The sequence below is a fragment of the Antedon mediterranea genome, chromosome 2 (genome assembly GCF_964355755.1).
Source record: "Antedon mediterranea chromosome 2, ecAntMedi1.1, whole genome shotgun sequence".
Classification (NCBI taxonomy): domain Eukaryota; kingdom Metazoa; phylum Echinodermata; class Crinoidea; order Comatulida; family Antedonidae; genus Antedon; species Antedon mediterranea.
Window position 1 is genome coordinate 17,693,410 of NC_092671.1, and position 18,516 is coordinate 17,711,925.

An 18,516-nucleotide genomic window follows, 5' to 3' on the forward strand; every position below is an offset into this window, starting at 1 on the left:
ATGAATAATTTTCGTTTTCTAATTTTTTCAATGAAAACTGCCTAATCTGTTGTACGGTTGTTGACCCGGCAACCCTACTGGCAACCCTAGGTTAATCTTCATCAATGTCATGCAGTTGGCAGCTTCTTTGCAAGTTTTCAGTCTTTGATTTCGTAGCCTGCGAGTTAGCAACGTTTTGTTGAAAGTCAATCCTTGGTGTCCTGCTGAGAAGAGTGTGACTAATTGAGAGTGGTTGAATTGATACAAATACTTCATTCTTAAAGGATTGACCGATAACACAGCCAGGGATAACATCTATACTTGTTACTTTCTTTTATTTCTATACAGGTGTATCAAAGGTTTATTAATTCATCTTATACTGTATAACCCAAAAACAAATTCATAATATTCATAATCAAAAGATTTTTTAACTAAACCATTATTATATTTATATTAATTAGAGGTACGGTAGTTTTTTTAACAAAGTTTATAATTGCAAAAGACTAGAAATATAAGATTTCAAATATAACATTTACTTTTACTCAAAATCAAATTAGATTATTGTTCACAAATAAAAATATAATTGTTAATAATTACAAAAGACTAGAAAATGTAAAGATCTTTTTAGTTTTGCGCAAAAATGTTGGCTATATACTGTCCAACAATCACAAAAGAAAGGAAATGATTCAAAACATTTTTACACATTGTAAATTCCTATAGGAAAATAACCAAAACAAAAGAAAGTATATTCCAATTTCGGAGGAAATTCCGCCACAAAAAAATTACCGTATTTGCTTAGTTAAGTTAGGTAATTCCCATGAAACACAAGTACAACATCAATACAGGATGTAATAATTGTATAATATGATTTTTACAGTATGTAATTTACACAACTGTTTGATTCAAGTAGCATGGAGTGTCTTAATATGATTTATGAAAAATGTCTTTTTGACAGAATTGCCAACTCTCCAATTGCCTATTAACATGTGTTTTTCTTGTTGGTTAATATCAAAGGGTAAAAGTTAAATAGTCTAGAGAATTTGTTAAAATTAATATAATTACATTATTCATATTAGAAATTTTTAACTAATCAAAAATTGTTGAAAAGATTAAGAACATGGTACATATTTTAATTGAAAGCTATTGAATAGTGGAGCATACAGACGTTCATAGGTTCTTAAATTCTAAACTACATGTGTGAAGTATGCATACGTAAAGACGTCTTATGCTATTCTACAATAAGCTTAATTTTAAAAATTATAAATTGGCCAAATGCTTGAAGCATATTGAGCTAGAACTGCAATTTCTCCACTGTGCTTGTTCGATCAGTGGATAAACCTATTTCTAACATACAATGTAGGTGTCTATAAAAGGCAAACTACATCATGATAGTATTGGAATGTAGGTCTAACTATACAACTTTACATGTACTGTTTAGTGCTGCCTAGAGACCGTTTTACAAATCGCATCAATGCAATTTGATAGCTACTAAAGGGCCACAGATAGTCTTTAAACTCAGGTATAAATCTCTAGAGAAAAATAAGATTAGGTTCTTTAATTTGAGGCAATAAAAATGCAATCCTGAAATCGTTCACCCCAGACTGAAAATACATTTTCTTTTAGGACTTTAAAGATCACGCTTTGATTGCAAACTGCTTGGGGAAAATGTGGATTAAGTATTCTAAATTGTAACGATGTAAAGTTTTTTTTATCATGCTTTAAAGAAGTTTTATTATGTTCTTGTTGAATAAGAGTTTGTGTACCAACTGAAGGTGTATTAATATTCTTATTGGGCTATATAGTGTGTATAAAAAATCTTATTGATCTTATCATGTAAATCTTATCATTTTGAGTTCCAGTACCTCCCCTCTTTCTTAGAACAATGCAAGTTTATTAAGGGTCTGCCGAATAAACCAATTATTTCAGAAATGTAATTTCTATATTGACTGCATTTGCTCAAAAATAACCGTTTAAATCAGTGTGTGGTCGTTGACAAAAATTGGTAGAATTACCCAAAATGCAATTGGTCCTGGCGGTTAATTTAAACGTTATTGCAGTGTAGTTTAAAGTCAGCAGCTGTCCATCAAATAATCGTTACTTCTTGCAGCTAAAAATTGCTCAGCGATAACTGGTTAAATGGCGTAAAACCATATTTTGCTCTGCCTTTTAACCGGTTACCACAAAATTGTCATGTTTCTGCTCCTAAGAAAATGGAGTTAATTTATTCACAGCGTTTTTAACCGTTTTTTTTAATGCAGCAGAAACAGGCCCTAAGAGAATCCGAAATCTTTTACCATCGCTACAGACCTCTTTAAAATGGATATGGCCATGCCAATTTATCCACATAAATCAGCAAGCTTCTACCAACACCACGGCTCCCCTTGGAATGGCTCACCCCAATTTGTTTGTATAATTTAAAATAATTTCATATGATCAATTTTTATAAGAATCACCACAAGTTGTAATAATAATTTTAATCACTTTGATTCAGTACATTAATCACATGCTCCTTAAATTACCAAATACTCGTGTTAGATATTGATTAAGGTTCACTTATGTTAATGAATTTTAGTTTACCTCAAGAACCAGCTGTGTTAATAAATAAGAGGCTTTTTACAATTAACAATAAGTTGTGTACTCAATGTCAAACTCCGCACTCGGCATAAGAGCATAGTTCTTCGAAAACTGCGAATAGATAGATACAAACAGCAGATAAAACCGAAATTACAATTTTATAAAGTTCAAATTTTTTTTAATGTGATTGTTAAATAGATTATTATGATAAAATTGGAAGACCACCTGCCAAACAAATTTTGGGTCCTCAGTTGAGACCTTTTCCATCACAAAATACTAAACTAATGGCAAAGAATGTTTAACCATTAAATCATAAAGTAAAATAATTATAATGGTTGTCTTTTATAGCGCTTAATACAGTGTTTCTATAAGCGCTTTTCACACAAAAGCGATCCATAAAAATAACCAAGAATAAAGATGATGCAGAAGAACTATTTCTCCAACACTTAACTACCACATTAGAGCTCGCCGGAACAGATTTAACAGGATCTCGAGTGAAAAAGGCATCTGTCTATCCTATCCAATAAAAATTCAATCAAAATTAAAAAAAGGTTATGATATGTTTAAGGTGATTAAGTATGTTATATCCTTTAAGAAATAAATTAACCATGTTTTTAAATATTATATTAATAAAAATGAGCAAAGCTGCAAACAAGTAGACAGTTGCCGCCACACACCCTGTAGTCTGTTGCCACCGCAACAATAGATATTTATATTGTAGGCCTACAATGATATGAATGTTATGTCTTTGTTCATGTACTGGCGGTACTTAATTTGTCTATCAAGTGTTCATTGTTAAAGTCAGACAACAATCATGGTCATAAGAGATATGTTTAGAGAATATGATTAAGTGTAGAATATAAAAACATTTTCATTCTAATGAAATGTCCAATTTGTATTTTATGTCTTTTCAAAAATAGGCTAATGATTAAGCCCTAATTTTTTTTATTATATTCAATTCACAACCAACAAACTAACATGCTCATAAATTCTACCAGATCCAAACTGTAATTTACATGCCTACAGTACTCTATAACTGAGACGCTTTTCTAGGCCCTACTGAAAAGAAATTGAATTGGTGGGTATAAAAAACAGAATGCACTGTTGCAGTATAACCAAATATAGAGATTAAATTGGGTAGAGAGTATAGTAGATTTTTTGTTATTTTTCTTACTTTTTAGTATTTGAAAAAAAAAGCAAAACAAAAGCTACACCTTGGTGACTATGAAACATATTTAACAAGATAGAGGAGCATTAACCAGACACAGGAGATCATCTGTTTAATCCTCAGAGTAGATTATCTTTTTAATCTGTATCAGGACCTGATTTAACTCAGCTATTGGCTATAGGCCACTTTAAAGGACATGTTTAAATAACAAAAAAAGTGGAAGACGTCCTCAATGAGGTTGGGAAAGGTGAACCAACAATGGCTCCAGGATGACTGATATGTGCTTTAAATATCTTTAATATTTTGTGCTTTTGTTAATATTTTATTTATTATTATTACTTATATGCCAACAGCCATTTATATTGATTACTGCACTTTTTAAAGTGATCTAAAAGCTGTTTTTGTTGTTACTTCAATTATAAAGTAGTGCGACCGTTGTTAGTTTGGTGATTAACATGTTTGTTCGTGGGATGATCAGATCCTGTGAAATGGTACTATAGTTTTATCCATGTCCAAAAACAGTGACTACTCAATATTTTAGACAGTAGAATCAATATTAATTAACAATAGTACTTAAACAGATTTATTATAGTCCCTTCGAAAACTTTCAAGCATGGGAATAGTTGAGCGTTAAGGCAGAGGCTCGTTAATTAAACATAGCCATTGATTTGCTGCTTCATGGTTTTAGACTTTCATGGCGTATGTTACACACATTCATTACCAAGTACCCTTTAGTAAATTGGACATGATGTTAATTGGAAATATATATCTTGTTCATGTAGCATTTTCAGATGATCTTTATTGTGTAAGGCGCTATATAGATATATTATAATAATGATAGAATTGTGCTGGGTCACTGAATGTCCACTACTTTGCTGTGACCCGAACTGTCCAAACGCTATAATCTAGTGTCTGCAGTTACTATCATGTGACACTGATCACACGTTATAATACAACATGTCCTACTTCACACAATTTAATTAACATTGCGCTAGAATGTCTCGCAACTCTGAATGCTAAAAAAATGTTAGTTGTAAACTTAACAAAGATATGGGAATAAAGCTTTCACTTCTCTTTATATTGTATTTTTTTCACAAATTTGATATATCAGGTAAAACTTTACAGTAGCCAGGTAAAGATTATAATTGGTGTAAAACTGAATTGTGGATCACACGCTATTAAAGGTTGCCTTCTTATAATCTTACTAAAGATAACTGACTTTAAAAAGAAAGAATCCTTGGTACTACCATTTTATAATACCTCCATGGTACTACTAGTCAATCGACTGACTTAAATACTTTAGCCTTCTTTACAAATGAATATTATCTGCCAAAGAAAAAGTTTCCTCAAAGATGAATCATGTACACCTAAAAATGTACATTGTTCAATTTCTTCTGATAGATATTTCCTTGTACATCAGACATTTACTTGTTAAACATTCCGTGTATCTCTCTATAATGATGAAGTTGTAAAATATAAATCTATTAAATATAGTTAAAGTATATTTATAAAGGTTTTATACATGAGGGTAAAAGCTTGTGATATGTGTACCCATCATCTTTATATATTTCAGACTGGCCAATTTTGTTGTAATGTACTAATAATTATTCTGTATTTTAGGTGTGTGCTTTAAACTAATAAAAAGAACATATTTTTTTGAAGAACTTCAGTTACATTTCGGCTTCAGGTCAAACTATATATCATCATTTATCGACATGATGTTTGAACCTTGTACTCAAACATGTCCTAATGGTATCACCTGAGCGAGTCTATTTACTGGATTATATCAGCTATTTACTTGGACATTTGAAAACGTTGCCCTATGTTGACTTACCAGTTCACTGACTGAGCTATAGTCAATTGACTTCAACTGGTGTTTTATGTATACACAGTTATGAAAATATATGTACACAATTTTTAGTAGGGGTTAATTTGGTAATTTAGTAAGAAAGTAAATACTTATGCAAGACCAGTATAGAGGTTATCTTTGGTTCCTATAGACAAAAAGGAAGAGTGAGAACTCCAGGTGAATGGGCCTATAGATGAGTATTTTGTTCACAAATAATGATAAAGTTGAATTGAAACTACTGAAATGTTTGAAAGTATTCAACATATGGCGGAATTAGTTATTATTTCTGCCATACTCACCACTTGTGGATTTCTGCCACATTTCTGCCACATAATGATGATCCTTGTTTACTGCAGTTAGTTAATCATAATCCAATAGATCGATTTATAATTAATTAAAAATAAATCAACCACTAAAATCATATTTCAATGAGGTTTCAATGGCGACTGTACTTTTTGATACTTTTGCTTTTAACTATAGACCTATGACCCCATTATGATATTGATCATAATGCTGTGCATAATATTATAATCTTGTAAAAAGTGGGTAACCACCAGCCTAAGTGTTTTACCTGTACTAAGAACTTTATTACCACTAACCAACAAAAGGCAGGTAACAATGTCTTTAAAATAAAACAAAATCAAACAAAACCAGGATCTGCTAGCAGGTTTCCTCTGGCCTTGGCCACCGTTCTTATCTGGTTATGAATATGTTTTTTATATTGTTTGCTTAAAATAGGTAAACCGTCTGTTTTGTTATTGTCATGTTCTCTTGAATATATCAACAAAGTCTTGTGTTATTGCAATACAATTTTATTAGGAATATTGGTAGTGTTTTCTGAAAATTTCTGATTTTCAGTGAAAGACTTAAGCCATAATTGGATAATTTCATCGAGTCCCCTTGATCAGTAAAACTGATATCGATTGCAGTTTCACCTAGCTAAAAAATCTCTGTACTGTGAAACTTACCAGGTGGTAAAAAAGGAATGATTTTTTCTTTTCATGGCTCAGAAGTCTTTTCGTGACTGTAGTCAAACTCTCGAAACATTAAAGTCCGTTCTTGAGGTCTTGGTACTAAAATAAAACTAAAATAAGCGATTAGGGCTTTTAAGAATGGGCTAAGTGGTTTACACTTTAAAGAAAATAAAGCCAGACGGAAATGGTGAAAAGAAAATGTTCACATCATATTCTGCCAGTACACCTGCAAGATTTCAACACTTGCTGATTCCTTCGGGAATAATATCAATTAATACTGTTGATGCATCTATAAAAAAAATCAATGAGCTTCTTGAGATTACTAAAAAACATTTGCATTGTTTTTCAAGACATATCTGCGATATAATCCTGCCCTGTTGATGTTACTATTCTCTGTAATCCATAGATTAATCATAGATTATAATTAATCATGGATAATTTATCATATCTTACGACTTCTGATGGTGAAATTTGCATTGAAAGTCATCTATCTGTATTATTGTTATCGTCAACCACGTGTTTGAGTTCGTAATGGTTTTTTAAGCAATTCACGCTTTCCTATTGATTACCAGATGGTGTAGCACTTTAAGGCATTGAAAATAACGCTCTCTCTATTGATTCAGAGGTTGTATGAAAATTTCCATGAAATCAACAAAACATATTGTACCTATGTATACATAATTTATCTATGTTGTATTGTAAAACTTTTTGATTGGTCACATCAAAATATTAAAGCCCCATTCCCTACGTTTTTTAGATGTAATTTAAGATCACAAACTATATTTAATGTAAAAATAATACTATATGGTCCTATTGCGATAACTTTTTTCGTCTTTAAACGGTTAAAAATGTGAAAAATAAGTCTATTTTAATAATTATAGCGGCCCGCTATAAATCCCAAAATGCATTGCGCGCGGATTGATATTTTTGTTTTTCACCTGTAATTCGCCCACTTTTCGATCGATCGTGAGGCCAAAACAAATGGAAGACTCCTAACTTTTCAGCGAAAATACCGGGTTTTCCCCAATTTGTATCAACGGAGTCTGGCAAAAATAGAAAGACAATTAATGCAGCAACTATACAACGTCAGGCTAGGTATATAGCTAGCGTACGATGTTCGCACGTTACCGATGTTTACCAGCTAGGCCTACAAAACCAAGCCTAGCCAGGCTAGGCCTAAGACCGTCCACGAGAGGTCGATCGCCGCGAGGTACTTAGGTAGTTTTTAAAGTGATATATATGTATTATTTTCCAAAAAACGTCCAAAATTGCAGGGAAGGGGTCTTTAAACTAAAAATGTTTGTGTGGTATTTACAATATTTCTATAGTAAAGTCATGTTTGTGGTATACCAAAAGTTGAGAATGTCTTTACGTTTCAATTCTCTTTCTACAACCGTCTTCTAGAATAATACTACAATTCAATCATTTTTACTTATTCATTTTAACTTTTAATTATGTAGTTATATCACTATTGGAGGAAAAGTTTGGGTCATTATTGCGAACTTAAATATACTTATTTATATATACTAAATTAACTTGATAAACTTAAAAATCTACTGTACAGCATTTATTCAAATTAATTCTGTAGCATACTTTCAAATGATCGAGTACTTTCCATTTCTCTTGTATTTGTTTACAGCTATATATGATGATGTGTCCCAGTTATCAGTTGAAAACTTGGAATGAATTATGATTAGGCTAATGTTATATTCATTCTCATTCAGTCAATTTTACATTAGTTAAGTCATTTACTGTGTCCTATATAATAAGTATCTCTTTGTTGCAACATCACAGGGTGTGAAATTTGTTTTTGTCTCAAGATGGTTTTTGATTTTTTTAATTGATAAATCACCTTAAGGCTTGGTGTCAAAGTTAATTTTTTCAACAATTTTGTTTAATTATTTTAGATATGATATATGAACTGTGTCTTGTCACCGTGTGGCAACCACTTTGTGAATGTTACAATTTTTATGTGGCCCATTTATGATATTCCTTCGGGGGTTTTGATGGACACATATCTGCATATGTACAGTATAATGTGTCCTCATTGTTATATGTATTGGTAAATTAAAAGTAATAGGTGCACTATGAATTTTTCGTTTTCTTTTATATGGAATTTTGTTATTCTGAAATAAAGTAATCATATAGACTTATTTTTCTGGTTTTCTTTTTTTACAGCATGCGTTGGCACATCTACTGGTTTTACGACGGTGCAAAATCCGGATCAAAGATATTCAATACTCAAGGCACTCTATTCGAATTGTACATATGTAGAAGGAAATCTAGAAATTTCATACCAGCAAGATATAGACAAAGACTTTTCATTTTTAAAAGACATCCGTGAGGTGACGGGATACGTTCTTATTGGGTTGTCATATCTACCGTCTTTAATGTTACCAAATCTTCGCGTTATCCGAGGAACCACTCTTTTCGAAGGAAACGCACTTTTAATTAGTCATAATTACCTCGAAGGAAATTCAGAAATTGGGTTGCGCGAGCTCAACCTAAAATCACTTCAAGGTAAATTTTTTTTACACAGTTTTTAATTATGTAGCAATTTATATGAATTTTTTTAGACTTAACCATTTGCGTTAGTTTCATTAAGATATTTCTTAACTTAAAAGTATTAATTAGTAGAAGTAGTATATAATGTAACTATCATTACATATAACATAAATATGAAATTCACTGAAAATTATTATATAAGCAACATAAAGAACATAATTGCACCATACAACAAATATGGAGGTTTTAGCTATAGATTTCTATAGACTGTTGGCAATTTTGCTATCCCAAATTCCAAAATATTGCATGCTTTATAAAATAACAACTGTACACAGGCATAAATAAATCCTAGATAGTACATTATATTAATTATAAAATATTTATTAATCATAACATGCATTCAATTATTAGTGATTTATATATTATTATGCATATTCTAAGAAAATATTACATAAATAACAAAGAAACAAAAAAAAAGAATCAATTATTTGTATTATTAAACCTATTTTTAATTATTAAATATTTTTTAATCATAACATGCATTCTATTATAAGTTGTGATTTATTTATATTAATTACACACATTCTAAGAAAATATTACATAAATAACAAAGAAACCAAAAACAAAGAATCAATTATTTGTATAATAAAGCCTATTTTTAATTATTAAATATTTTTTAATCATAACATGCATTCTATTAGCTGTGATTTATTTATATTATTACGCATCATGCTAAATATTGTTTAATCTTTCCATAGAAATAATTCGAGGAAATGTACAAATTGCAAAGAACAATCAGCTTTGTTTCGCAGACACCATCAATTGGAAAGATATTGTATCACCAGATGCTAATGTTACTATAATATATGATGATGCTGTACCACGACGGGAATGTAGGTGTAATATGTATAAATGGACATAACTTAGAAAATAATAAGATTTTTTATAAAGTTGGTAAAAAAATATATCAATTATATAGATATGTGATTATGTATGCATTGTGTTCTGTAGATTTTACGTATACTTTTACAATTTACAGATCATACTGTTTTTAAATAAATTCCAAAATATATGATATATCAAAGTGGTCATTTAAATAGATAATAAATAAGCTTTATAAAAATCATTTTTTAAACAAATCCACTTTTATATGTGTTCTTGAATTTGTGTTTACTGCAAACGGTAATTTCAATAATATTACTTGGGTTGTGATACTTTTATTTTATTTGAAGGTCCATCTTGCAAAAACGCAAATGCTGGGTGCTGGGGTGAAGGCACAGAAAACTACCAACAATGTAAGTGATAAAAGAAGGTTGAATAAAATACTGTAACAAAACAAAAGAAATATGAGTGTTAAAAGATAAATACTTTTCACTGAGAACGTATCACATTGTGCAATTTAGACGAGATATCTATATATAGATATAACATGTGCAAAAGAAAACTTTAATTTATTCTTTTCAGCAATAAAAATCCATTTTTTTTGTATATAGTTGAGAAATTGCTTTTTGCCTATTCTTCCTTCTCCTTCAATGTACGTAATTTGTCAAGACAATCAATAAAAAAATGTAGTATATAGATTGGCTGTAAGTAATTTGGATTGCACTAAAATTTAACCATAGGCTCTTACTTATTCATTTATAAAATTTGGCAGTTTATCGATATTTAAGATTATAAATTATAACGTGAATAAAAACAATTTGATATATATTGAAATTTAGAGGAAAAAAACATATTTTTAACCTTGGCATTTACCTGTAGGTGTTTTTTAATTTTTTTAAAGTGTCAAAAGTTATTTGTGATAAAACTTGTGACAATCGTTGTCATGGACCTACAGCAGCAGATTGTTGCCATAAAAGCTGTGCAGCAGGTTGTAATGGACCCCTTAATACCGAATGTCTCGTAAGTAACAAACATATTTATAGAGTTATATATAAATCATACTGTAAATTATAGAATCAGTGCTCATATTGGGAACATGATCTCATAATCACGTCGAGCATAACTCATTGGGGAAAGTTCCGTATTTTTTAGTTGTATGAAAAAATGTATCTGGACGGAATTTGAACTTGCAACCTCTTGCTTACAGGGCGAGTATCATACCACTAGACCACAGAGCCATATATGGTATTTTCACAGATTTTCACCCACCAGACACATTCTCTCGTACCACAAATGCCCTCACAATCAGTGGAGGCTTAACAAGTCAGAATAAATTCCAACAAATATTTAACTTTTAAAGTTAACTGTATAGATACGTGCAATATAATAATTATTGCGTACATATTTTAAAGTTTTAAACTACATTTAAACAAATTCCTGGGTGCAGGTGTTAATGGTTTGAATTGTTGGGGGATGGGCATTGGGTGAGGTTCAAGGGGGTGGGGGCTGTATTTGATTTAAAAATACTATTTATACAAATAAATCAATTTACTAACACATAGGAAATTCTAATTTTGGTTGTATATTGACAATTAATTTATAAACGATACAGATGAGGAATTTCTGTGAGAATAAAGAAAAATCAACCCCAACCAAATAATACAGAAATAAATAAGAAATCATTCTGTAGAATTTCTGTTTAATTGTGATTTAAAATAAAATAATAAATGAAATAGGCTATGAATGTTAATATTGTTATTTCAGGCATGCCGAGATTTCACTAATGGAGATGAGTGTGTCGAGTCATGCCCACCAAAATTTGTGTATGATCCAAGCAGCTACACGAATGTTCTGAACCCTAATTTTAAGTTTCCTTATGGTGCCCAATGTATCGAAAAATGCCCAGGTAAGGTTATCTGAGAAGAGATAAACTAAGCTATTAAATGTAATTTACATCATCATCATCTTTTATTCAAGTCAGTTTTCTCCCTCTTCAAAGGGGTTACGGACTGTTGCTCTACCAGGCTGCTACACCATCTCTCCACTTCTTCTTGTCTTGCACATGTTACTCCAAACTAACTTTTCTCCTTTCTTTCCTACTACTGTAGTACCTTCTTTCTTTCTTTACCATATCTTTCCACCTTTCACCTTTGGCCATCCTCTTTCTCTTCTACCTCCAACTTCTAAATGCCAATCTCTGTTTACTAGTTCATCTTCATCTTTTCTTAGAATATGTCCCATCCATCAGCTCCTTTGTGTTCCTTTCTGCCAGCTTAACAGCACACATCTTATAGTTGGCCTTTCTGTTATTCTCAAAATTCCTTCTTCAGTAATCTTTATGTTCGATGTATTTTTATGTTTAATTCATTATTTGGTATGTTTTATTTGTATGCTTTGTTTATTAGAAAACTTTCTAACTGACAGCGAAACATGTGTAAAGCATTGTGATGACGGAAAACAAGAAAAAGAGGGCAAATGTGTTGATTGTGATGGTCCTTGTCCAAAGAGTAAGTTTTATAGCGTAGTGGATTAATTACTCGGCAACTATAGCATTTAGCATCTGTTTTAGCAATATATCTTCTGTCATTAGTTAAATATATGCACAGAAATTGTAAACATGTTTCAGAAATTTATTTAAACATGTACTGAAACAAACTGAAATTTCATTACTTGTTGACTTACAATAATTATATTAAATACATTTAGCATGTGATGGACTGGAGAAGACCGAGTCATTAAACTCTATAAACTATCAACAGCTGAAAGGTTGTACAATAATTAAAAAAAACATCATCATTGGCGTGGTTACATTTCTTGGGTAAGCAATCTTAACTCTTTTAATGTAAGAAATTTTCAAATTGGTATACCAGTTTGATAAATTGAGATCAGTAAACAAAAATGGCCAAGTGGTTATGAGCACCGTTTACCAAAACTAAAGAGTTAATATCAGCATAGGTTCTAGGCCGACTTGCTCCTAGTTCTGGTGGTGGAACAAGTCTTCTCTAAAGGACTATAAACTGTAGGTCCAGTATACACACTGTTTGCCCATATGCACTTTCAAGATCAAAAATATCCCTGTGTCAGTAGGATTTACCGCCTATCTTATAGGACAATGATTAATTTACAATTGGTAATTCTTGACCATAGGACATAATTAAACAATGATTGTCACAGAATGTATCTCACAGTGGCTAAACATAATGCAAGATTAACTAGTGTTTAATTTTACTTGACCTAAAAGTCATTAATTAATATTATTATTATAATAATTACATATTAAAAGTAAAATTCTAAATAATTTTTCTAGCAATTTGAACAATAGATTAAAAATATTTTACACTTTATGTTATTCCCATGTAAGTTTATATCATTTTACCACTGTATTGCTTGGAGGTAAGATTCTTTACGTATCATATTGTGTTTTCTTTATTTAGGGACGCGCTTAACAACATACCTCCATTGACACCTGAAGATTTGGAGATATTTAGAACAGTCAAGGAGATCAATGGCTTTCTATCGGTCCAGGCCACACATGAAAATCTTACCAATTTGTCATTCTTTGAAAATTTAACTGTCATTAAGGGGCGTGAACACTACAGGTAATGGCTATAGACATTGTCACTAATTTAAATAATTCATAGTTTTACTTGCACTTGACAATCAATATCCTTTTTGACCAAACAACTGGTTTGCTCCAACAAAAGTCTCAACGCTTTTTGCAATTCTCTCTTGTGGTCAATTTTTCCTAGCTGCATAGATTTACTTGGTAAGGACCAAGCTAGTTTAAAAATTGTCAATCCACCATTGACTAGATCTAGATCATTTTAAATAAACGGGAGTTGGATAAGGTCCACGCTTTAATATCACTAAGTCACAGCACAAAGGTTGGCTAATATAATCTGGGAGTAGTTTTTGCTAGTCATTGCTAATACAATTTTTTTTTTTCAATTTACAGTTTTAATTCAATAGTTAACTTACATTGAAAACCTGTTGTATAATACATACACTATTATTTTTAAATTGATTTAATGCACAAAATCGCACTAAGTATGCCTATGTCCAATGTAAAATTTTAGGTGGAGGTACACCCAGCTATTGCCAAAAGACAAAATCCCAAACAACAAGCCTAAATAAAATTGAAATCACTATTTCATGTTTAGAAATATTTCTATTTGTTTTAATTTCATCACAAAAAGCAGCTTCTTAACTAACCATATTTTGTTTATTTTCTAATACAAAATTTTATTTCATATTATACACGGGCCTATATGTGACACGGGCACAGCACGCACTCTTTTTGCTAACATGGATATGTGTTTTACATTTTAGTTCTACCCCAGATACACTACATATTCAGCAGACTAGCTTACAATATCTGGGTCTGACCTCCCTGGAAGACATATCATCCGGAAATATACGTATTAGAGAAAATGAACAACTTTGTTATGTTAACAACGCCATTATGTGGACAAGCAAATTAACTAATGCAAATGAACAGAGAGTAAGAATTGTCCGAAATAAAGTTGCTGAAACATGCAGTAAGTATTTCAAATGAAACAATTGTTTTATCATTATTTATACTGTTTCAATAATGATATTGTTCTTTTTAATTCTAGTGTTCATGAAGCATCCTTGTCAATTATGGGTACCAATTTAGAATCAGTTGGACTGACATCGCTTGAAAAAATTCTGAAAGGAAATGTATTGTTTCTACAAAATCCAAATATGTGTTATATTGGAGAAAGTGAAATACTGTGGGATAAATTTGAACAAAATACAATTGAACAAAGGTTTTTTACTAGTGGCTCTTATAACTTGGGCAACTGTAGTGAGTATATTATTTACTAGCTTATCCAGAAATGTGTTTATCACGTTAACCTGTGGGTTATTAAAGCATCGTAACTACGCTTCGTAACATTTTTATCACCACCATCATCACCCATGCACAGCTCTCACCTGATAGTTTAAGACCGATTTAGTTTCTGTCTTTTTCGTTGACATTTTTCCAAAGTCTAGTAAAAGTTTTACAATATTCTGCAGTTTATTACATTATTTAGTACTTTATGTTTTGCTAGTGATTACAGTGATGGCAAAATCCAGTTCTAATAGCTTCTTTAGTAACAGTAATGTTCATCTGTTCATTGTTAGTTTCCATACATAGGGTTGCATGATGTATTAGTAATACAGAATTTGTCTTTATTACATTAAAAAGAATGTAGTATTTAAAATTTGCATATAGATTTAAACAAATATAAATTATTTGGTCATTTAGACGCAACAATCAAGCTATTGGCTATAAACCAAATGTGTAGTGTAGTGTATATTTACTACCAACATAAAAACTAAAATCACAAAATTATTGTGAGTTCAATTGAGACATATACTATGCAGGCTACAATTGTACCAGTGTTATAATAAGTACATTTAAAATTAATTAATTAATTAACAGATGTTTACTTTATAAAAGACATTTACTATAGATTTTAAAATAGAAAACAAAAGCAAATTAATATTGTTAGTTTCTTCATACTGGATTCAAAATATAATAGTTCACTTGTCTTGCCTTGTCAACTTAGAGAAATTGACAAAGCACTAAAGTAAATAATGACTTAACTGTAAACATAACCTTTGAAACATTATGCAAACTTAGCTGTGAATGACGTAATATTTTTGTTATGTCATTCACAGCTAAGTTTAAAATGAAAAGTATGTTTCACATATTCACATAATCACACAGACAATGTCATTTTAATCAATAATTACAACTAAATGAAAGCACAACTATACCAATGTATCGTATTGTCCTTCAACAAATTAGTTAATTGAAACTATTTACAGTAATAAAGTTTTAAAAAGGTGTATAAATCAAGCAAAGAATACATTTAAAAGAGTTAGGATTGGCTTTTTTAGCTAACTTTATGTCCCAACATGAATACGGATAGAAACAATACTCTTGACTTAAATTGTTATTTTTCAGTCAGTCATTCGTTTAATCACAATGTTTTTGGTATTTAGTTCATCTCAAATTCATAGCAGTGGTTAAATTGTTGTATTCTAGGTCAAATCATTATTTGATTGCATGATATCATATGTTATGAATTCATATAATATGTGAGATAGTTTTTGTCTTTCAACAAATTCAAATTCACTTCCACTGTCATACATCTGATTTTAAGTGTTTGAACAAATTGTTTTAGAGTATTGTATTTGTTCAACTTAGCTTTGAAATTGTTTTAGTTTCCTTGATGGAGTAACTGGTATTGAAGATTTTAAATGTACAGTGTGGATATCTTTTTGGCTATTTGGCAGTAGAAGTCATAATTATTTTTTCATTGTGAAATCTTGTTTTAAATGAAGAGTACTTGTTCTATGGTTTTGTAGTAGTAGTTGTCGTCATACCACTTCAGATCGCATTATTTTATTAGTTACCTTTTAGGAATTGAAAGTTGAAGAGCAGTTTTATTGTGATGAACAAGTGAACTAAATGGTACCAGAGTGAACTAATTGGAAATATGTTGGGTGAAAGTCATTTAATTAATTTTGATTTTTTTTTTGCAAACAGGCATCCAAGCTTACTAACCAGCACAAATGATTTTCTTTTTTATTTCTAACAAATATTTTTTAGGATTTAATTTTGCGTTTTATTTGCAGAGATATGCACACAAACACATATAAGAGAAGAGACTTGGATTATTAACAAACATAGCACCACACAGCTATTGACTTGGGATAGGGACTAATCCCTAGATATTGACTGGGAGTGCATGGGAATAACCCCTAAATATTGACTGCGAGTGGAGTTAATCCCTAGCTATTGACTGGAGGTGGGAATAACCCCTGGCTATTGACTGGGGATAGAGAATTATCTCTAGCTATTGACTGAGGGTGGAGTTGATCCCTAGCTATTGACTGGAGGTGGGAATAACTCCTAGCTATTGACTGGGGGAAGGGAATTATCTCTAGCTATTGACTGAGGGTAGAGGTATCAAAGTAGGGAATGACTGGTTCCACTTTGGCAGCTATGTAACAAGGGCTTTGATACATTTTGAAGTTTTATTAACAGCTTTAGCTTCAAGGCTTTTTATGTTGAATTAAAAGAGGCTACAGATAAAAGGACTAAATCTATTATTACATTTGCATTTGAATATGAATAATAGTATTGTGAATTCCAAAACCATTTAAATGAAAACAACAATTTTTTAAAAACTTATTTGCTAAATTTACTAACAACATTTATTAGTTTTGTTAAACTGATATTTGCTAAACATTACAATATTGTTCAAATATTAAATAATTCTGTAGCCTCTTTCAATCAAAATGTTGAGCTTTTAAAGATAAGAACACTACCACAGTAGTTTGCAAGCCATGCTTCTTATGTATACCAATTATTTAATAAATTGAAGTTCAAAAAATTTAATATTATACACAAATAGAAGAATATGATTTCGGAAAAACAAATTAAAGTGATTATTTTTATAAAGATACATGGATAATGATGGTTTTATAACTTTTTTTCTCAAAATATTTTCAAACAAAAAGAAAATAATATTTAAGCAATCTCTTTGTGTATAATTGTAACATTGAGGTTGATGAGGGAAGAGTGAGATAACATTCTCACTTTTCCCTGGGTTGATGAGGTTTGGTGACGGTTGGCATTTGAAGTGATTTTTTAAAAAAAACCACCAAAGTATGGATATGATTTATCCATATGTATATGACATGATATCATCATTGGATAATATGGAGCTTTTGATTGCGATGACCTATGACCTACGTATTGAGGTTTCGTTGGTCATCGTTTGAACCTAGAAACCACCAAACTAGTGTCAAGGAATTGTGAGGATGCACTTCCTTGCGCACAATTAATTAAGTTGTAAAGCTTGTTTCGCACTAGGACGCAAAGCAAGGATGTGGGTCACAACGTAAGTGAATTTACCAATCACAAGCAACAGTTTGAATAATCCATCGCTTTGATTGATTAATTCAGTCGTGTTGCCGCTTACATCCTTGCATTGTGTCTTTGTGGGAACCAAGCTCCTTCGGTCATTACAAATATAAAGCTCCCTATTTCTATTATCAATATGGATATTTTTATTGTTTTACAACTATGTGAATTACATCTGAATCTAAATATTAAACTTTCCTGATTTTTGGGCTATAATATTGAAGTTTAAAAATGTACATAATTTTGATAAATTCAATTTCTCCCACAAAGCATTTATGCTGCTAATACAGTAAATGTAAATTAAAAAATTGAATGTAGTGTACTATATTTTCAATTTACCGTGATTAAAGATGACTTGAATGAATTTATATGTTGGTATTTTATTCGTTTTAAAACTCGATAATAAAAGCATATCAAAGTAGAAATAAAACATGCTTGATTAAAAAGCGCTCTTCCACAAAGTCTAGATATAAAAATAATAAAAAATCATTACATTGAATTACAAATGATCATTTCCTGCAGCAGTAGACTTACATTAAATATATTGATATAGTAATTGAATTTACCTTAATTATGCAACATAGTATCAGATGTACTTCACATAGGTATGTTACTTGGAACATTTACCATTGTATTTTTA

General features: G+C 30.8%; 1 protein-coding gene across 5 annotated transcripts in view; it reads left to right on the forward strand.

The window, feature by feature from the left end:
* Nucleotides 1-18,516, forward strand: part of LOC140040622 (epidermal growth factor receptor-like) — a 102,483-nt gene that overhangs the window by 59,425 nt on the left and 24,542 nt on the right. For 4 of the 5 annotated variants that reach the window (XM_072086687.1, XM_072086691.1, XM_072086690.1 and 1 more), the window contains exons 2-10: nt 8,723-9,064; nt 9,808-9,942; nt 10,282-10,344; nt 10,833-10,951; nt 11,696-11,837; nt 12,337-12,438; nt 12,638-12,749; nt 13,366-13,530; nt 14,548-14,759. In XM_072086687.1, coding sequence (XP_071942788.1) covers nt 8,723-9,064; nt 9,808-9,942; nt 10,282-10,344; nt 10,833-10,951; nt 11,696-11,837; nt 12,337-12,438; nt 12,638-12,749; nt 13,366-13,530; nt 14,548-14,759 — 1,392 coding nt within the window. Of the gene's footprint in view, nt 1-8,722; nt 9,065-9,807; nt 9,943-10,281; nt 10,345-10,832; nt 10,952-11,695; nt 11,838-12,336; nt 12,439-12,637; nt 12,750-13,365; nt 13,531-14,260; nt 14,470-14,547; nt 14,760-18,516 lie in introns of all 5 variants that reach the window. The other variant, XM_072086688.1, reaches the window with a different exon arrangement.